Genomic DNA, 22688 nt, shown 5'->3' on the forward strand with positions numbered 1-22688 from the left:
GCTCCCTTTACTGTCTCTTGGTGGGCGCGCGCCTCGCTTTCGCGCATCCACATCCCCTCAGCACTTCGCGCGAGCCGTCCTAACGTTTCTAACGGTCCGGGTAATCAGTCAGCCCCGCCTCCGGGCCTCAGCCTCCCGCATTTCACCTGCCGGGCAGCTACCTTTGCTTGCCTTCCCTGATGGCCTTGGTTACGGTGCAACGCTCTCCGACCCCGAGCGCCTCCTCCAGTCCCAGTGTCTCGGTGAGTCCGCTATGGTCGCCAGCATCTTCTGGGCTAATGGCTTCCTAGGGCCGACTGGACTAGCTAGGAATCTGGGAATGTACCAGGCCGCATGCGGGCATGATCGTTATACCTGAAACAGAAATACTTTATATTGCAAGTGTTGTTTTGAAAACTGTTAAATTAGAATCAAACTTGTGCGCAATCAGAGGGAAGCTACTTTCCTTTATATCTTTATTTTCACAATATTATTTATTGTTATTAGGATTGTGCCCGCGGTTTTTGTTTAGCAGTACTGGTGTTAAAGTTGGTACTGAGAAAGGAAAACACGAGAAATAGATTGAGGTCCACTGAAATATTAGGAAGTTTAAGATCACCAAAACGCACGCACAATTTTCACACAATTGCCCTGGATCGATATTCATCGCAATATGTGGTGCTAATCTTCCTGTAAACGGTGGCAGTGTGCTTTGTTTGATTTGAATTCCTTTGTTTTTGTTTTTTTCAAATGTTTTATCAAGGCTGATTTCTTAGCAGGATTAGGTTTATCGACGAGATTTTGTTGTATTATGGAGAATTTAGAAGCCTGGTAAATAGCTAGATCTATTACTGTATAGTAGCAGTTGTAGTAACGTGATAGACATTGATGCTTCTTTTGGAATAAATATTTTCATTGCCAGATTTAGGGTTGCAATGGAATTGGTGCAAGTTATACCATATAAATTTTAGATAATATAAATCTTATCCTGTTAAATTTTCAATAAATTTGGATTGATTCTGGTGGCATTTAATTTGATGTGGGTATCATCAATACAAGAGTTGATTGATTTTTGTTATACATCTGAGTTACTCTCTGAAACAGCAAGATCAGTTCTAACTGCCATCATCCTGTGAAAAATGATTATGAACCACTTACCACCTTCATGACACTGATCCTCAAGCTGCTAGTCTTTTGGATAGGGTCCAATGGAGGTTAATGTGAATACACACCTGCTTCAGGTTAGAAGCAAATTGAAATATTCAAATATTGTATAATGGACATTACATTCTGTTTGCAGTTTTAAGATATACACAGGTAAAGTATATCACCTGTTATTGCTGTTCTGCTCTTTTAATTTGTTGTTTAACATTCTGTAAGAATCCTCAATGGGATTGTAGGTAGCTATTTATAATCATAGAGTCAGAGAGCTGTATAGCATGGAAACAAACCCTTCAGTCCAATTTATCCATGCCAATCAGATATCCTAAATTAATCTAGTCTCATTTGCCAGCATTTGGCCCATATCCCTCTGACCTCTTCCTATTCATATGCCCATCCAGCTTCCTTTTAAATGTTTAATTGTACTAACCTCGGTCACTTCCCCTGGCAGCTCATTCTATACACACACCACCCTGTGCACCCTCAGGCCCCTTTTACATTTTTTCCCTCTCACCTTAAACCTATACCCCCTAGGTTTGGACTCCCCTACTCCTGGGGGAAAAAAGAAAACTTTGGCTATTTCCCTAATCCACATCTCTCATGATTTTATAAACCTCTGAGGTCACCCCTCAGCCTCTGACACTCCGAAGAAAATAGCCCCAGCCTTTTCAGCCTCTCCCAATAGCTGAAACCCTCAAAACTAGGTAACATCCTTGTAAATCTTTTCTGAACCCTTTCAAGTTTCACAACTTTATTGGTAAGAGTATTGAGTACAGGAGTTGGGAAGTAATGTTGCAGCTGTACAGGATATTGGTTAGACCACTGTTGGAATATTGCCTGCAATTCTGGTCTCCTTCCTATCGGAAAGATGTTGTGAAACTTGAAAGGGTTCAGAAAAGATTTACAAGGATATTGCCAGGGTTGGAGAATTTGAGCTATAGGGAGAGGCTGAGCAGGCTGAGGATGTTTTCCCTGGAGCATCAGAGGCTGAGGGGTGACCTTATGGAGGTTCACAAAATTATGAGGGGCATGGATAGGATAAATAGACAAAGTCTCTTCTCTGGGATCGGGGAGTCCAGAACTAGAGGGCATAAGTTTAGGGTGAGAGGGGAAAGATATAAAAGAGACCTAAGGGGCAACTTTTTCACGCAGAGGGTAGTATGTATAGGGAATGAGCTGCCAGAGGAAGTGGTGAAGGCTGATACAATTGCAACATTCAAGAGGCATTTGGATGGGTATATGAATAGGAAGTGTTTGGAGGGATATGGATCGGGTTCTGGCAGGTGGAACTAGATTGGATTGGGATATCTGGTTTGTGTGGACAGGTTGGACCGAAGGGTCTGTTTCCATGCTGTACATCTCTATGACTCTAACATCCTTCCTGTAGCAGGGAAGCTAAAATTGCATGCAATATTCCAACAATGGCTAACCAATGTCCTGTACAACTGCAACATGACCTTCCAAGTCCTGTACTCAATGCCCTGACCAATAAAGGCAAGCATACCAAACTATCCTGTTGACCCAGGACTCCACTTTCAAGAAATTATGAACCTGCACTCCAAGGTCTCTTTGTTTAGCAACATTCCCCATGACCTAATCATAAAGTGTATAAGTCCTGTCCTGATTTGCCTTTCCAAAATGCATCACCTTTAATTAAACTCCATCTGCCACTCCTCAGCCCATTTAAACCCATCTGATCAAGATGCCATTGAACTCTGAGGTAACCTTCTTTGCTGTCCTTTACATCTCAAATTTTGGTGTCATCTGCAAACTTACTAAACAAATCATTTGTATAAATAACAAAAACAATGTACCCACAACAGATCCTTGTGACACACCTTCTGGTAATAGGCCTTCAGACTGAAAAGCAACCCTGCACCAACACCACCCTCTGTTTTCTGCCTTTGACTAGTTGTGTAGGTCTTCCTGTATTCCATGATCTAACATTGCTAACCAGTCTACTATTCAGAACCTGTGGAATGCCTTACTGAACTCCACATAGATCATGTCAACCATTCTGCCCTCATCAATACTCTTCGTTACTTCTTCAGAAAATTCAATCATGTTAGTGAGACATGATTTTCCACGCACAAAGCCATACTGACTATTCCTAATCAGACCTTGCTTATCTAAATCCATGTAAATCCTGTCTCTCAGGATTCTTGTCAACAGGCTCACCGGTTTATAGTTCCCTGGCTTTTCCTTAAATTGTTATCCAATCTCCAGTCTTCGGGCAACTCATCAATGGCTATTGATACAATATCTCAGCAAGGGGCCCAATAATCCCTTCACTAGCTTCCAAAATAGTTCTAGTGTACACCTGGTCAGATCCTAGGGAGTTATCCACCTTTATGCATTTTAAGATGTCCAGCACCACCACCTCTGTTTATGCTCAAATAAATTTTTATTCACATTCTACCATCATTCTGTGGTTCTTGCTTTTGCAATTTGCAAGCTGCATCGGATAATTTTTGGCGTATTGAAATTAGACCTCACAGTTACAGCAGATAGATGGCATTAAGAACAACCTGATGGTCACCTATTGTACATCAGTAGTTAAAAATATGTCTCATTTTATAGTTATATGCAGTCCTTGAATTTTTTTTTAAACAAAAGAAACCCTTCACATACTCAAAATCATTTCACCATTGGAAGGTGTCCTTGTTGCTGATGGCAATTATGACAATATCTGAATTTTGATAACTGCCTTGTAGTCACTCCCAACTGAATACTTATGGGCACTTTCTTCCTTTTCTGTGCTTACTTAAGATAAGTGTGATTCATTGTTGACACTGAGGACTATCCCTTCAGAGATCATGTTTCCCCGTGCTATGGAGTATCACACTAATGTCCCAGCAGGTTATTTGGGCTCAATGGTTTTGTAAACTGTTGCTTAAAAATTGTCAATTTGTTATGAACAAGTTGTGTAAGCAGACTGTTAGAAATATTTAAGTTATAAACTATTCAGTATAATGTCCATTTAACCTGCCATACAAGCCTATAATCAAGATGTGTGCTGTACTCACTGCAGCAATGTAGGATCATGACCATATTTTATATAATTTTCACGTTTTTCTTGTGCTACCTGGCTCTTTGTAGGTCGTCCACATGTGAATTTGCTATTCCTTGCTTGTGTTCTATATCCAGAATTTAGAGAACCTATTGTGCATCGAGTAAAACATTTTGGGGTATTTAGAAGGGCTAGAAAGTCTAGGAGGCATGCTTTGTTACATCAACATCTTCCTGTTATGGACAAAAATATTTTTGTTGAGTGAGGTATCTCAGTACATTGTGACGGGTGAAATTCCTTTTTTCCTAATTGATTCTTATTTTTGATTCTTGATGGCTTTTTGGTTCTTTTTGTTAGTTATCACATTGCACAATCTCCCTGATAAGACCATAAGACCGTAAAACATAGGAGTGGAAGTAAGGCCATTCGGCCCATCGAGTCCACTCCACCATTCAATCATGCTGATGGGCATTTCAACTCCACTTACCAGCATTCTCCCCGTAGTCCTTAATTCCTTGTGACATCAAGAATTTATCAATCTCTGCCTTGAAGACATTTAGTGACCCAGCCTCCACTGCACTCTGCGGCAATGAATTCCACAGACCCACCACTCTCTGGCTGAAGAAATGTCTCCGCACTTCTGTTCTGAATTGACCCCCTCTAATTCTAAGGCTGTGTCTCTAGTCTCCTCGCCTAACGGAACAATTTCCTAGCGTCCACCCTTTCCAAGCCATGTATTATCTTGTACGTTTCTATTAAATCTTCCCTTAATCTTCTAAACTTCAATGAATACAATCCCAGGATCCTCAGCTGTTCCACGTATGTTAGACCTACCATTCCAGGGATTATCCGTGTGAATCTCCGCTGGACAGGCTCCAGTGCCAGTATGTCCTTCCTGAGGTGTGGGGACCAAAACTGGACACAGTATTCCAAATGGGGCCTAACCAGAGCTTTATAAAGTCTCAGTAGCACAACGGTGCTTTTATATTCCAACCCTCTTGAGATAAATTACAACATTGCATTTGCTTTCTTAATCACGGACTCAACCTGCATGTTTATCTTTAGAGAATCCTCGACTAGCACTCCCAGATCCCTTTGTACTTTGGCTTTACGAATTTTCTCACCGTTTAGAAATGTTCTCACCGTTCTGATTTCATTGTATCAGAAAGAGGAAAAATAACTCCCAATTACCTTGAAACAATAATCCTGAGACATTTCTATCTTTACAGTTCCTATTCCAATGATGTTAGAAAAACATAGCATTCGTGTTATGAAAAAAGAAAGTAATCTCAAACTTGAGCATGAATACCTCTCTCTATCCACAAACTGTTTGCCTTTGAATTTGAGGATCTGTTTTAAAACAAAATCACATCACAGAGCATTAATCAAATCTCACTTGTTGTGGTTTGCAATTGCACAATGAATGAAACTGATATACTTTTATAGCCAATATTTTTGGATACATTTATTAAGTTTCGCAATATGGCCTCACATAGGACATTTGAAATTCCATGTAGGTAACCTAAGTTGAAAAAATACTAAAGTCAAATAGCCAATACAGTGTATGCAATTTGTAAACTACAGGATAAAATAAATGTCAGTTATTTGTAGTGCAGGGTCTTGTAATTAAGTGTTTATTTTGGGTGCCATTAAATCAAATGGAGGTTAAATCTTATTTTAAACAAATCGAAGCAGCCAGATTAAGAACAAATTATATAAGCCACTTATGCATTCTTCCACTATAGTTAAAAGATAAATCAAGCCTGTTGCAATGTTTGCTAAAATAGTTTACATATTTGGTTTGGTTTTAAGTTGAAGTGAGTGGACTTTGTGCCTGTACTTTGTAATTGAGTTTATGATGCATTAGGAATATCTGCAAAATATTCCATGTGTTTTAGTTATTTGAGGCATGAATAGTGACATTGTTCCATCCTTTTAATGGATGCACTGTTGCTTTAGCAATTATTGTAACAACTTCTTTGCCTGATTCACATTTTGTAACATAGTGAAAAGCTGGAGAAGAGGTTTAGATATGAACTTTTTTATCAAATAGATAAGACTCTTTTATACAATTTTTGACCTCAATTTAATTGTATTTGGCTCATTCATTATTTGCATTGGGGAATAAAGGGGATAATATCCTGTGCAAAAGCAAATGCTGTGAAAGCTAGAATCTAAAGTTTTAAAAAACACAACAAATACACAAAGTACTCAGCAGGACTGGACTGGTGGTGCTGGTGGCATTAGCCTGCAGTGTTAGTTCTGTATACCTCCACCAATAATATTGCAGCATTGGTAATTTGTTTGGCTCTCAAACCTTTGATCAGCCAGGAGACAACTGGCAAGGGATTGCCTAATAGTGCAATATCATAAAAATATTTTCAAGTTATTACTTATATGTCTGCCTTTGAGAAATCATTTTATTCTCAGGCTACCCTTTCCTCTTTAAGGGTTGCAGTGAAAATGCTATGTAGGTTGATGTGCTTGAATGTTTTTAACATTCTGTGCCTGTATTTAATTTTCGAAATGAATGGGCCATTGACTGCATCATGAGTTCAGTGTCAATGATCAATAGTTGCACACACTGTACCTTGTCATGACTATTTTTCAGGGAGTGTTTTATAACAAGTGTATTGCTCAATTAATATTCTGTCTCAAGGAACCCTTGTTGACGAATGCTGTGTAACTTAAGTTTGTTATGAAACAGCCACAGAATGCTAGAGAAGATCAGTATACCTGGCACTTATCTGTTGAAGGAGAAACAGTTAACTTGTTAAGTCCAGTATGCCTCCTCTTCAGAATTGAAAACTATTGGAAATGTTATTTTTTCAACTTTTGATAGAGGCAGAGGGCCAGTGCAAAAGACAAAAGAGTTGCTAACGCAGAAAATAGAAGCTAGAGTAGACCATTCAGCCCTTCAAACCTTCTCTACCGTTCATTCTGATCATGACTGATTATCCAACTCAATAGCCTGTTCCTGTTTTATCCTCCTATCTTTTGATGCCTTTTAATCCTAAGTGTTTATCCAATTCCTTCTTTAGATCATACAATGTTGGGGTTAATGGCAAAGAAGGAGAAAAGAGATGTAAATTGAGGTGTGGAAGGGTGGGAATAAGTTATTTATACTAAGATCAAATTAAACCAGGCAAAAGCAAGACAAGACACTTTCAGCTAGGGATATAAGGTGGGGAGAGGATGAGAGAAATGGATTACAAGCACAATACAATTAGTCTTTTAAAAGACATTTGAATTTAGTATTGAAGTCATGAGGCTATAAAGTGTCTAAGCAGAAAATGAGGTGTTGATAAGCAAACTTGCATTGTGCTTCATTGGAACATGGCAGCAAATCCAGGACAGGAACGTAAGCAAGAGATAAGCTGAAGCATTTGCAACCATCTTTGGCCAGAAGTGCTAAGTGGGTGATCCATCTTGGTTCATTCCAGACATTCTGAGCATCACTGATGAGGGTCTTCAGCCAGTTCAATTCACTTAATGTGACATCAAGAAACAGTTGGAGGCACTGAGTACTACATAACCTATTTTTTCCACCTCATTCAGCTGCCTTCTCCATGTAACTTTTGATACCCATACTATTCAAGAACCAGCTATCTCTGTCTGAAATGTATTCAATGACTTGAACTTTTGTGCAATGATTGCCACAGATTTTCCAGCCTCTGGCAGAAGAAATTCCTCCTCATATCAGTTCTAAAGGAAGCACATCCATTGACTCCTCTTTGTCAAATTTGCTCATTACCTCCCCAAAAAATTCTAATAGATTGGTCAGGCATGACATCCCCTTGATGAAACCTCTAATAAGAAACAATTTAGCTGTCAGTCCCATTTCCCGATCCTCTATCAGTCGAAGCAGACACTCAGAGACACAGTATGGCTTTATCTCCTTCATCTTTGTTCTCTCACCCTCCAGGGCCCAGAATAATCGCCCATATGCACAAAGACATGAGTTCTTGGTCTTCTCTTGAACACCAGATTCTTAAAGAATTATATAGTCACTTACAGGGAGCAACATCCAAATAAGGCAACATCTATATTGATTGTGTGACTGTTACAATCAGCGAGCATCAGCAATAAAGATTAAGCCATCTGGTTTTATGCAACGGATGTTCTTAACCTTGTTAACTGGCTTTACATAATGGATACTTTTCACCTTGTTAACTGGCTTTATATCAGGGATGCTTTTCATCTCGTTAACCTACAACCCTTCCCTCCAGCACCTCATTGTTTACTGCAAGTTCTTATCTGGTCAAAGTCTTGCTAGCTGAACCTTTATCATGCATCCCAAAACATAACTCTTTCCCTCTCTGCTCATACCTTTATACACTTTCTCATAGCCATCATCCCTTGGCATTCAATGGGGTTACCATTACCAAATTTCCCCCACTGTCAACATCCTAGAATTGAACTTGTCCTGCCATATAAATATAGTAGCTACAAGAATACCTCAGAGGCTACGGATGCTGCAGGAGTAACTCCCCACTTGATTTTCCAAAGCCTGTCTTCCATCTACAAGGCATAAGTCAGGAGTGTGATATAATACTCCCCTGTTGCCTAGATGATTGAATCTTCAACAACACTCAAGCTTGGCACCATCCTGGACAAAATAGCCTGCTTGATTGGCACCGCATCCAGAAACATTCAGTCACTTCACTGCTATACTGTCTACAAGGTGCATTTCAAAAATTGACCAAAGATCCTTAGACACCATCTTCCAAACTTACAAACTCTTCCATCTAGAAGGACAAGAGCAGCAATTACATAGGAACACTACCACCAGCAAGTTCACCTTCTAGCCACTCACAGTTCCTGACAAGGAAATACACTACCATTCCTTCAGTATCATTGGGTCAAAATCCTGGAATTTCCTTCCCAACAGCATTGTGGATCTTCCTTCATCGACTGCAGCAATTCAAGAAAGCACCTTACTGCCATTTTCTCAAAAGCGGGAAGGGATGGGCAACAACAGTGGCACCCACATCCCACAGGAACCAAAAAAATTCAAGATTTATATGAAATGGCAAGCAGTTGGGGAGATCAGGGTCATTTCTGCAGACAGCGAAAAAGGTGTTCTGCAAAGCAGTCATCTAAACTGTGCTTGGTCTCGCTCGTGTAAAGGAAACAACAGTGAACAGTGAATACAGGAGACTAGATTGAAAGAATTACAATTGAAATGCTTCTTCACCTGGAAGATGTGTTTGGGGTCTCAGATAGTGAGGAGGTAAATGAGCAAATGTTCATATTTTCTAATTTAATGTGTAGTGCCATGGGGGAATGAGGGAGCATTAAGAGTGAAGGAGGAATGAAGCAGGGTATCATGGAGAGAATGGTCCATGACGAATGCAGACATTAGAGGGGAGGGGAAGATGTATTGATTGTGGCATCTTGCTGGCAATGGCAGAAATGGTGGAAGATGATCCTTTTGAATATGGAGACTAGTGGAATGGAAAACAAGGACAGAAAAGCCCTATCATTGTTCTGGGAAGGACTGGGATGGTGAGGCACAAGTGTAGCAGATGAATTAGATAGGCTGAAAGCTTTTTCAACCCAAGTGTGGTGACATATTCGATTGAGAGTTAAGGGTGGTCATGTTGGAGACAGCCTGGTCGACTGGCATCATCAAACTAGACGCAAAAGAGACTGAGAAACTGGAATTATGGAATCCCTGCTGAAAGCAAGGTGTAGTTGAAGTAACTGAGAGTCAGTGGGCTTGCAAAGGATACTGATAGGCAGCCTATCCTCAGAAACAGAAACAACAAAGTCAAGGAACTGATGGGAAGAGTCAGAGATGTTCTAGGTGAAGGTGACAGAAGGATGGAAATTGGAAGCAAAACAGTTCTGATCAAAAACAAGGTGCGGCCCTGAAAATGTGATGTATTGGAGAAATTGATGAGTGGGGGACTGATTAGGATTAGAACCGGGCTTGTTCCAAGTATCCCACAAAGATGGGCAAAGCTGGTACCCACAGCCACCCCTTTGACCCGGAGAAAATGAGACAAGATGAAACAAAATACCTGCTTATCTTCTGCTTGCTTTGGTGTTAGTATAAAGTAGTAATTCCCAAGCTTTTTCAATATCAAGGACACATCAACAAGACAAACAATTCTACAGCACAATCAGTTTTTCAGCTGAATTGCTTGCTCATAAATGTAACTTTAACTTGCATTTAGTATGGTTATGGCTTTACAAGTGAAGTTTGCAACATAGTGCATACAACAAGCTAAAGAAGGATCGAAAACATTCAAGTTTCAAATCTACCCACAGAAATACATCATCTTCAATTGTGAGCAGAAGCACACTTTCAAAATCTACTCAACTCAATTATTACTAACTATTCCCATACAATGGATCAGAGCAAAGCCTAATGTAGAGTAAATTGTGGTTTACTGCATTTTTAGGAAACCTGGGCCTGCCAATGTGCATTGAGCTTTTTGATCTGGGAGGAATTGAGGGCGGGCTGCTCTCTAAATCTTACTGCACTGACAACCATACCCTCTTGTAGTTTTTCATGTATGCCAGTACTGAAAATGCTGATCGCAGGTATGTTGTTGCAAGTGGCAGTAGTATAGCAATAATATGATCAGAGATCATCACTTATTCATATTACAATCAGCCAAAGCACACACAAAGACATCTCTCTCAACTTCGGTTTAATTATGCGATCCATCCATAGATCTGTATATTCCACTTTGTTTTTAACATCAAATTTTGAAATGAATCAGAAGACTCTGACTTAGATAGATCATGTGTTCTGTCATAGTCTTCTATGTTTGAGTGGAAGTAGAATTCGAACCTTTATTACAGTACTTTGAGATATTTAAATGTGAGGCTATGCATCTTAACAGCTGCATCTGCCGCTAGTGGTGCTTGTAGAAACATCAACCCATTGTTACTGTCTCTTGCCAAAGGCTCAGATTTAGAGTCATAGAGATGTGCAGCATGGAATCAGACCCTTCAGTCCAACCCATCCATGCCGACCAGATATCCCAACCCAATCTAGTCCCACCTGCCAGCGCCCGGCCCATATCCCTCCAAACCCTTCCTATTCATATACCCATTCAAATGCCTCTTAAATGTTGCAATTGTACCAGCCTCCACCACTTTGTCTGGCAGTTCATTCCGTACACGTACCACCCTCTGTATGAAAAAGTTGCCCCGTAGTCTCTTTAGTATCTTTCCCCTCTCACCCTAAACCTATGTCCTCTAGTTCTGGACTCCTAGCCCCCAGGGAAAAGACTTTGGCCATTTACCCTATCCATGCCCCTCAATTTTGTAAACCTCTATAAGGTCACCCCTCAGCCTCCGCTCCAGGGAAAACAGCCCTAGCCTGTTCAGCCTCTCCCTATAGCTCAGTCCTCCAACCCTGGCAACATCCTTGTAAATCATTTGTGAACCCTTTCAAGTTTCACAACAGCTTTGATTTAGAACCTTGGAGTTTATCTGCCATGGTCAGGATTGTCTCATTTTGCCCCAGCCTTTTAGAAATCAGTTTATTCAGATGGCTAAAAATGTCTGTAAGATATTTGCCAGATTTGCACGCCATAATCATCAGATAGTGACTCTTTACAAGACAGTTCATGCATTGATGAAGTACATGTCCTTTTCTCCTTGGAGCTCTGGAACACCGAGGAGAAGCTTCCCCCACAATAACCATTGCACCTTGGTGTGTAAAAGTAAACACTGCTTGGCCTCCATTTCTGCACATACAATAATGAGTAAATATGAGTTTGACCTTGATTGTATGTAATTCATAGTTTTCATGTGTGCTGTAACACTGCAGCTAACTCTGTTGTTGCATTGTTTTGGTTGCAAGAGTTTCAGTATGGAGGATGCAGTGGATGATCTGGATGTCAGGATTTTCCTCTTTTACTTTACTGTCAAATCCTTTGATTTTCCCTGTCATAGAAGCTGCTCCATCAGTGCAAATGCTTCAGCTCGTTGCCCAGATTAGTTAGTTTTTCCCTCAAGTGGGCGCCTGTTATTTGAAATATTTCTTTACCAGTTGCATGACTTGGTTGCTCCTTGCAGAATAAAAACATTATCCTGAATGTTCTGAACTATTGGCCAGCTACTGGCAGTGTCTACTTATATCAGTGGACTTGTCAATCTGCAAAGCAAGCTTACCACTAGTAGCTAACTTGTCCTGCAGCACCACCTCAATACAATTTGTTGTTGAAACGATTTTCAGAGAGTGGAATTTTATTGATTCTTTTGCAACATTAGCTCCCCACATCACACCTATGTTTTTTTTACAGGTAGGCGTGATTAAGGTTTCAGCAATGGTATGGGTCTTTGATTTTGCCATAAGCTCACCCACGAAGTAACTAGCCTCTTAAAATTTATTTAATACAGCTCGCACCATCAAATTTGGGTTTGCTTGATGTTTTGTTCCCTCCAGCTCTAGAAGTCCTGAATGTGTTTGTTCACAAGAGATTGATGTTTCACTTGGAAATGGTGTTTTAACTTGGTATCATTGAAATGTTTGCCAACCCCTCTCTGCAGAGGAAATGTTAAGGGCAAGGAACAAGCAACATCCTGTGTCCATGAAAATCCAGAGGCCAACTATCTCTGATTATTACTGAATCTGAATAGTTTTTTTTAAACTTTTGTGTTCGTGTTTCATCACATTAATGAGCAGAGGAATCACCTGTGTTGAAAATAAATTCTCTGAAGAACTGTTTGGAAGAAGGGTCATGTGACCTAAAATGTTAACTCTGATTTCTCTCCAGAGATGCTGTCAGACCTGTAGAAATTGCTGTAAAATCTCAACTTTAGTTTTGGAAAAGAAGTTTGCCCATTTCTTCTTAGAATCTAAGACTGAGATAAATGGTATACAAGTCTTAAAAATAATCCAAGAATATGATTTTAAAATTCGTGCTAACATGCAAATGTTTCCAGGCAGGCAGACCAGTTCAACAGCCATAAAACCGTAAGAAATAGGAACATAGCTGATTCAATGTTCCTCGTGTCCATTTTCCTACCCTTTCCCCATTATGCTTGATTTCCTTACTGATCAAGAATACCTATCTCAGCCTTAAGGTACGCAAAGATTTTACCCCCACACCTCTTTGTGATAAGTAGTCCAAAGACTTTCAACACTGAGTAGAAATTCCTCCTGATCTCAGTCTTAAATTGGTGAAGTTTTATTCTGAGACTATGTCCTCTAGTCTTAGAGTCTCCCATAAGGGGAAACATCTCTCATCATTTAGCCTGTCAAGACCTCTAAGAATCCTATGTGTTTCAATGAAGTCACCTCTCTTTGACATTCTATCAAGTAGAGTCCTAATCTGTTGAGTCTTTGCTCATAAGACGATCCCTCCTTACCAGGAATCATCCTAATGATCCTTTCAGTTCTTGAAATTTAGCTGTTTCAGTTGTGCACCTCTTTTCTGCACATGTACATTTTTTTCTAATAGTCCTGCTTGTGTGCAATATAGAGAAACACCAACAGAGGAGGATCAGTTCCCATGCTGGCTGGGGTTACCATGAAGCATTCTGCTTCTTAGCTTTGCCCCTCACCTGAGACATGGTGACCTTCATTTAAACAATCACCAGTCCCCTGCTAATCAGAGAGCAGTTTTGTGGTCTGATGGACTATGATGACTGTATTTTTACCTTTAGCTTCTGCGCCACTATGCAAAGTGGCACTGCTGAGAATTTCGAAGCACATCACTCATCTTATTTTAGTTAATTTAGACCTATTTTGCAACTCCCTCACTCTCTCTGTTGTTCCACCAACAGTTGTTGCACTAGGTCTTGTACTGGGATTCTGCCTGCATCCAAAGTACACTCAAAAAAAATTTCCATTACCTTTTAGTTCTCAAGAAGAGACATATCGAACTCGAATCAGACTATGTCAAATCTGCTGAGTTTCTCCCTAATTCTTTTTTATTCTCTAATGGGGCATGAGTGTCATTGGTTGGCCGGCATTTATTGCCTGTCCCTAGTTGACCTTGAGAAGGTGGTAGTGAGCTTGAATTGCTGCAGTCTACCTGCTGTAGGTTGACCCACAATGCCATTAGGGAAGGAAATTCAGCATTTTATCCAAGCAGCATTGAAGGACGGTGATATATTTCCATGTCAGGATCATGAGTAGCTTGGAGGTGAACTTGCAGCTGACATTGTTCCTATGTATCTCCTGTCCTTGTCCTTCTAGGTGGAAGTGGATGTGGGTTTGGAATATGTTGTCTGAGGATCTTGGGTGAATCAGGTTGTAAGTTTGCTCGCTGAGCTGGAAGGTTTGTTTTCAGACATTTCATCACCATGCTAGGTAACATCATTAGTGAGCCTCCAGTGAAGCACTGGTGTTATGTTTCGCTTTCTATTTATGTGTCTTGGTCTCTTAAGATGGGTGTGTTGTATAGGAATTGGTGGATTGTGTTTATTGGCTACCCGTTCTTCTTGAATACATTGTATAGGTATTTTACTTCTGCTGGGTGCTGCAGTGTTGTGGCCCACTTAAATGTCCTGATGCAGCTTCATTTGTGGATGTTGGAATGATTGCTTCTGTAGTTAAGTATCTGCTCTGTGTGTGTTGCTCTCTTGTAGATGCTGGTCTGAAACTCTCCATTAACTGTTCATTACACTGTGATATCACCCACCTTATGAGACCAAGACACACACACAAAACAGGACATAACAGCACATCACCAGAGGTTCACTGATGATGTTACCTAGCATGGTGACAAAACGTTTGAAAACCAAACCTTTCAGCTCAGTGAGCAAGCTTACAACTTGAACCTCAACCTGAGCTACATATCTTCTCAAAATTCGCAATCTTGGGTGAATTTCTGCCATGCACACTACTACTGAGTGTCAGTGGTGGAGAGAGTGGATTCTTTGTGAATGTGGTACTAATCAAACAGGCTGCTTTGTCCTGGATGGTGTCAAGTTTCTTCTTTTGTTGGAGCTATATCTGTCTAGGCAAGTGGGGAATATTCCATCACATTTCTGACTTGTGCCTTGTAGATGGTGGACAGGCTTTGGAGAGTCAGGAGGTGATTTACTTGCCACAGTATCCGCTGACCTACTGTTGTAGCCACTGTGTTTATGTGGTGAGTCCAGTTGAGGTTTTAGTCAATGTGGGATGTTGATAGTGATTGTAACACCATTTGAATGTCAAGGGAGCTGGTGAGAGTTTCTTACTGGTGATAGTCATTGCCTGGCATTTGTGTGATGCGAATGTTACTTGTCAGTTTTCATTCCCAAGCCAGTGTTGTAACTGCACTGGAACAGCTTGGAATGGCAAGTTCTAGAGCACAAGTCTTCAGTACCGTTGCCAGAATATTGTCAGGGCCCATGGCCTTTGCAATACGTAGTGTCTGCAACCATTTGATAGTACGTGGAGTGAATTGAATTGGCTGAAGGCTGGTATCTGAAAAGTTGGGGACCACTGAAGGAGACAGGTGGGAGATATACTTATGGAGGAAAAAATGTATTCACCAATTTACTAGCTTCAAATGCATGTGTTCTCGACAGTGTAAGTAAACGCAGTCCCTCTGAAGATAAAGTTCTATCTTTCTTTTGATAATATCCACTATTGTTTTATATGGCACTATTCCCTACAAAATGGAACAGGCTTCAAACAGTTCTATAATTTATGAATATTCAGGTGGCACTGTGGGCCATCAGCAGAATCGTACTCCAATGCAATCTGGAACCTCATGGCCTCAACCAATACCATCAAGCCGGGGGATTAACTCTGTTCAATGAAGCATGCAGGAGGGTATGCTAGGGGCAGTACTAGGTATGTTTAAAAATGAGGTATCAACCTGGTGAAATTATCGAGCAGGACTATTTGCATGCCAAACAGCATAAGCAGCAAGTGACTTCCCAAAACCTGTTCACCCCTGTACAAGGCACAAGTCAGGAGTGTGATGGAATACTTCCCTCTTGCCTGGATGGGTGCAGCTCCAACAACACTCCAGAAGCTTGACACCATCTAGGACAAAGCAGCTCAGTTGGTATGACATCCACAAGTATCCACCTCCTCCACCACTGAGTTTAAAAATTGCACAACACCAGGTTATAGTCCAACAGGTTTAATTGAAAGCCAACCTGTTGGACTATAACCTGGTGTTGTGTAATTTTTAACTTTAAACACCCCAGTCCTACACCGGTATCTCCAAATCATGACCTCCACCACTGACATTGTGTACCAGCTGCAAGATGAGCAGCCTAAACTGACTGAAGGTGCTTAGACAGCAACTTCCAAACCTACAATCACTTCCATCTAGAAGGACAATGGTAGCAGATGCATGGTGTTTATTTCATGGTCTCTTTGTTTGTTTCACATTTCTAGCACTCGTAATATTTTGGTTTTATTCAGTTAATGATGCCTTGGTTTCGTACTTAATTCCATAGCCATGTTTAATTGTCAAAACCAGTCATAACATTTCATCTGATTCTTGGAAATATCAACGTTCCATTTGCCCATATTGGCATTCCAAACTGGAAATTCCTGTTCAAATAAACCCTGCTAATTGGATAGAATGTAAAGGACACTACATGATATATCTGCTTCAGTGTTAGGTTAAAACACTTTTGGTTTTTGGTCCATTAATCACTGTGGACAGCAGGTCAGACACTGAACTAAAACTCTTTATGGTGCTTGGAAGAAAAATGTCAATACACCGTCTCAATCTTTATCCCAAAGATTAGAAAGTGGATGTCAAGCAGAGGTAGAATTGGCAATTCCTTTTCTTCATTGCCTAGCTCGATGGGATTGTACTGCCCTGGTTATTGCTGCCATAGCAGTTTTTATGGTGGTTTATTTTCTTGCTCCATACTGTGAATGTCTTCCAAGGATCTTTTTGCATCCCTCTTTCTCATCCAAATGTTGCCCCTTAGCAAAATAATTCTGTCTCTCTCTCTCTGCCTCTTTCTTTCTCTCTTTCTCTCTTTCTCTCTTTCTCTCTTTCTCTCTTTCTCTCTTTCTCTCTTTCTCTCTTTCTCTCTAACTCTCTAACTCTCTAACTCTCTAACTCTCTAACTCTCTAACTCTCTAACTCTCTAACTCTCTAACTCTCTTTCTCTCTAACTCTCTAACTCTCTAACTCTCTTTCTCTCTAACTCTCTAACTCTCTAACTCTCTAACTCTCTAACTCTCTAACTCTCTAACTCTCTTTCTCTCTAACTCTCTTTCTCTCTAACTCTCTTTCTCTCTTTCTCTCTAACTCTCTTTCTCTCTAACTCTCTTTCTCTCTAACTCTCTCTCTAACTCTCTAACTCTCTCTCTAACTCTCTAACTCTCTCTCTAACTCTCTAACTCTCTCTCTAACTCTCTAACTCTCTCTCTCTCTCTCTCTCTCTCTAACACTCTCTCTCTCTCTCTCTCTCTCTAACACTCTCTCTCTCTAACTCTACATATGGGAACTATAATGTTTGGGGATATTTGACTATACTCTATTAGCACCAAATGGACAGTATTGGGATAGTTTCCTTGAACACTATGTTGTGGATCCAACCAGGGATCAGGTTATTTTGGAGCTGGTAATATATAATGAGGCAGATTTAATAAAAAACCTCCACTAAAAGATCCTGTAGAAAACAGTGTCCATATTATTAGAACTTAGCATCCAGTTTCAAAGAGAGAAACCTGTGTTGGAAGCAAATGTACTAAATGTCAATAAGGTAATTAGAAAGCAATGAGTGCCAAGCTAGTTGAAGTGATCTGTATGGACTTCAGTAAGACATTCAACAAGGTTCCTCATAGTAGACTGGTTAGTAAGGTTAGATCACATGGAATAGAAGAAGAACTAGCTACTTGGATACAGAACTGGCTGGAAGGTAGGAGACAGAGGGTGGTGGTGGCGGATTGCTTTTCAGACTGGAGAACTGTGACTAGTGGTGTGCCACAAGGATCAGTACTGGGTCCACTGCTTTTCATCATTTATATAAAAATGATTTGGATGTGAACATAGGACGTGTAGTCAACAGCAAAGACGGTTAACTCAGAGTTCAACAGGATCTTGATCAGATGGGCCAATGGGCTGAGGAATGGCAGATGGAGTTTAATTTCGATAAATGCGCGATGCTGCATTTTGGAAAGGCAGACCAGGACAGGACTTAAATACTTAATGGTAAGGTCCTGGAGAATGTTGCTGAACAAAGAGACTTGGAGTGCAAGTTCATAGTTGCTTGAAAGTGGAGTCACAGGGAAAGAAGATAATGAAGAACACGTTTGGTATGCTTGCTTATATTGGTCAGTGCATTGAAAATACGAGTTGGGAGTTCGTGTTGCGGCTGTACAGGACTTTGGTTAGGCCACTATAGGAATACTGCATACAATTCTGGTCTCCTTGCTCGAGGAAGGTTGTTGTAAAACTTGAAAGGGTTCGGAAAACAAGGATGTTGCCAGGTTTGGAGGATTTGAGATCTAGGGAGAGGCTGAATAGACTGGGACTATTCTCCTTGGAGCGTTGGATGCTGAGGGGTGATTTTTGTCAAGATTTATAAAATTGAGGGGCATGGACATGGTAAATGGACAAGGTCTTTTTTCCTTCAGTAGGGGACTCCAAAACTAGAGGGCACAGGTTTAAGGTGAGGGGGAAAGATTTAATAGGGACCTAAACTGTAACTTTTTCACACCAAGGATGGTACGTATATGAAATGAGCTGCTAGAAGAAGTGGTAGAGGCTGGTACAATTACAACACTTAAAAGGCATCTGGATGGGTATATTGAATAGGAAGGGTTTAAAGGGATATGGGCCAAATGCTAGCAAATGAGACTACATTAATTTCTCCACATAAGTAATACTTAAATCCTCTATTATTTCTGCCAAAACATACAACCTCATTCTCCCACATTATATTCTATTTGTCAAGATTTGCCCATCCACTTAATCGAACTATACTCTGCTGCAGACTGTGCCATCCTCACCACTTCACTTTCCATATATTTTTGTTATCTGAAACCTGTCTATATTTCATTCACTGCTTCATCCACAATATTGACATACATATTGTAAATAAATGCAGCCATGTGGCACTCCACTAGTAACAAATTGCCTTCCTGAAAAAGATTTTAAAACTTTCCCAACCTTCTGGCTTACCACTAATCTTTGGTCATAGAAATAGGTGTAGGCCATTCAACCTGATGAGCCTGTTCCACCATATAATGAGATCATGGGCTGTGAGGTATACAGGATGGAAATAGATCCTTTGGTCCAACTCGTCATGCCGACCATAGAGTCATGGAGATGTTCAGCGCGGAAACAGACCCTTTGTCCAACTTGTCCATGCTGACCAGATATCCCAACCAATCTAGTCCTACATGCCAGCACCCGACCCATATTCCTCCAAACCTTTCCTATTCAGGCCAGTACGATTGTAACATTTAAAAGGCATCTGGATGGGTATATGAATAGGAAGGGTTTGGAAGGATATGGGCTGGGTGCTGGCAGGTGGGACTAGATTGGTTGGGATATCTGGCCGGCATGAATGGGTTGGACTGAAGCGTGCTGTACATCGCTATGGCCCTAAACGGACTGGGCAAATGGTTTGGCAGCAAAGACGGTGTTCAGGAACAATGGGAGACATTTCCGAAAATAGTTCCTGGCTCACATCAAAGATATATCCCAGTGAGAAAGAAAAAGTCTTTGAAGCAGATAAGCCAACCATTGTGAACTAAGTAAAGGACCACATCAAATTGAAACAAAATAAAATGCTTCATGACAACGGGATGTGGGCCAAAAGCAGGTAAATGGAGTCAGACCATAGATCAACCATGATCTCATTAAATGACGGGACAGGCTCATCGGATTGAATGGTCTACACCTATTCCTATGACCAAAGATTAGTGGCAAGCCAGAAGGTTGGGAAAGTTTTAAAACCTTTTTCAGGAATGCAACTTGTGACTAGTGGAGTGCCACAGGACTGTATTTATTTACAAATGTTTGTTAGTTTCTTGGATGAAGGAAGTGAAAGAAATATAGACAAGTTTTCAGAAAACATAGAAATATTTGGAAAGGCGAGTGGTGAGGATGGCACAGTCTGCAGCAGGGTATACTTTGATTAAGTGAATGGGCAAATCTTGACAAATAGAATATAATGTGGGAGAATGTGAGGTTGTGTATTGGCAGAAATAATAGAGGATTTAACTTATTTATGTGGAGAAAGACTGTTTATAGCATAGAGAGATTTGGAGGTCCTTGTGCATAAATCACAAAAGAACTACCATACATATTCAGCAGTTAATCAGGAGAGCAAATGAACGTTGGCCTTTTGTGGCCTTTATTTTACAGGGAATAGTGTCATTCTAAAACTCTAAGGTACTAGTTGGCCTAAACCTGGAATATTGTGAAAAGCTTTGGTCACCATATACTGTACTGACATTGGAGGCAGAAAGTGTGGACTGCAGATGCTGGAGATCAGAACTGAAAATGTGATGCTGGAAAAGCGCAGCAGGTCAGGCAGCATCCAAGGAGCAGGAGAATCGATGTTTCGGGCATGAGCCTGAAGATTCCTGAAGAAGGGCTCATGCCAGAAATGTCGATTCTCTTGCTCCTGGGATGCTGCCTGACCTGCGCTTTTCCAGCAGCACATTTTCCACTCTGACATTGGAGGCAGTCCTGAGAATGGTCACTGGGTTGATTTATAGTTATTGAGGGATATTCATATGAGGAAAGTTTGAGTAGGTTGGGTCTATATTCGTTGGGGTTTAAAAGAATGAGAGCTGACCTTAATGTTTTGTACAAGTTCACTTGACAACATAGAAATGGAAATGTTGTTTCTACTTTTTGGTGAGTGTAGAAGTTGAGGACATAATCTCAGAGTAAGGGTTCACTAGTTAGAACAGAGATGAGGACAAATTTCTTCTGAGGATAGTGAATCTGTGAACTTCTTTCCCAAGATTGGAACTTGAAGTATATTCATAGCTGAGATGGTTAGATTTCTAATCATTACAGGAATCGAGGATATGGTGAAAAGGCAGCAAAGTTATTGAGGTTCAGCCATGATCTCATGGAATTTCAGAGGAGACTTGATATTCTGAATTCCATCCCTGTCCCAAACTGCTGCCTTGGGTCAATCCAGACTATTTGCAGTCTTATCATCCTATTTAATATCTAACTGAACTCCCAGTCAAGCACCCTTTCCATCGCAAGGACTTCCTACTTACACCTCAGTAACACTGTCTGCATTAACTTGTGTTACACTGTTTGATGTCTTTGTCAGATTCGGCTTGATGATGAAGGAGCGATGCTCCGAAAGCTAGTGCTTCCAATTAAACCTGTTGGACTATAACCTGGAGTTGTGTGATTTTTAACTTTGTAATCCAAATTTGTCAATTCCAAAACTTTTGTGGCTACTTATTCTCTATTTCTGTAAGTGGCAGTTAATCAAAAGCTTTCTTCCCTCTATCCTAATCTGCAACAAATTCTGCTGAAAAGTTGCTCCTGGCGTTACTGGCCTATAATGGCTCTTGATCTCACAGTAACTTATGTGTAACATTTTCATACATTTCTTTAATACCTTCACAGGGGGCCTATCCTTTCCAACCTGTGTAAACTCATATAATCCCCTGACAAACTCTTCATTCCTCTGACTGGTGCTTCTTTCATCCATGTTTCCTATATCCAAGTGCAGAGGAGGCTCAAGGCCACATTCTTGGTTTTCCTGTATATAAATCTGTTTATTGTTTTTAAGGTCCTGTTTAAATTCTGCTTCAAGACCAAATATGTGGACATCTGTCTTCACATTGACAATAATGTTTATCTGAATGTACCTCCACGAAGCACCTTTGAATATTTTCTAAGTTACTACCAAATGTGCTTTTTTTTTTGCAATAAACTTAATTTTCACTCAAAATTACATGGACCAAGCAGTAAAATGATAGGTAAAAATAGATATTATGGGAAAATGTAATGTGCTTGAGGGTTTGGATCTGTCAGGAAGTACTTTTTACTCACAAACGAAAAAAGAAAATTATTTTCAGTATTTAAATGATTAGTTCATTATATGGGTTTAAAGAATCTCTTGACACATTTATTGCTCTTGTACTTTGAAGCATTCCTTAGGCAAGAGATCAGATAAGCTCATGTGAAAGAGCCCCGTTGAGTCTTTTAGTCAGTCACAAATATTCACTAATTACTGTAGGAATATAATTATTGGGCAGAGAATACTGGAACACCGGGAGGTTTAAAATGGAATGTCCTTTAATTGTACAGTCCAATGCTGCAATCACTTACAGCATGTAACAGGTTACCATCTTTTCTGTACAGATTGTTGTAAATGTCTCAGATTTAAGTGTCTGATGTCAGATGTTTGCCAGAGCATGAGCTGTAATTAGAGTCATGGAATCATACAGCATTGAATCAGACCTTTTGGTCCAGGTCGTTCACGCGGACCAGATATTCTCAATAAAATCTGGTCCCATTTTCTAGCATTTGGACCATATCCCTCTAAACCCTTCCTATTCATATACAAATCATTTTAAATGTTATAATTATACCAAATTCCATCACTTCCTCTAGCAGCTCATTCTATACATGCACCACTCTCTGCATGAAAAAGTTACCCTCCTCTT

The 22688-nt window shown here is 40.4% G+C and overlaps 1 protein-coding gene across 1 annotated transcript in view; it reads left to right on the plus strand.

Annotated features, from left to right (window-relative positions):
• The first annotated feature begins 88 nt into the window (after positions 1 to 88).
• LOC132827448 (protein phosphatase Slingshot homolog 1-like) overlaps positions 89 to 22688 on the plus strand; it is a 127338-nt gene continuing 104738 nt past the window's right edge. The window contains exon 1 of the mRNA XM_060844134.1: positions 89 to 242. Within this exon, the coding sequence (XP_060700117.1) occupies positions 180 to 242 (63 nt within the window). The 5' untranslated portion in view covers positions 89 to 179. The remainder of the gene's footprint in view (positions 243 to 22688) is intronic.

The sequence above is a fragment of the Hemiscyllium ocellatum genome, chromosome 24, assembly GCF_020745735.1.
Source record: "Hemiscyllium ocellatum isolate sHemOce1 chromosome 24, sHemOce1.pat.X.cur, whole genome shotgun sequence".
In the NCBI taxonomy this organism is placed as follows: domain Eukaryota; kingdom Metazoa; phylum Chordata; class Chondrichthyes; order Orectolobiformes; family Hemiscylliidae; genus Hemiscyllium; species Hemiscyllium ocellatum.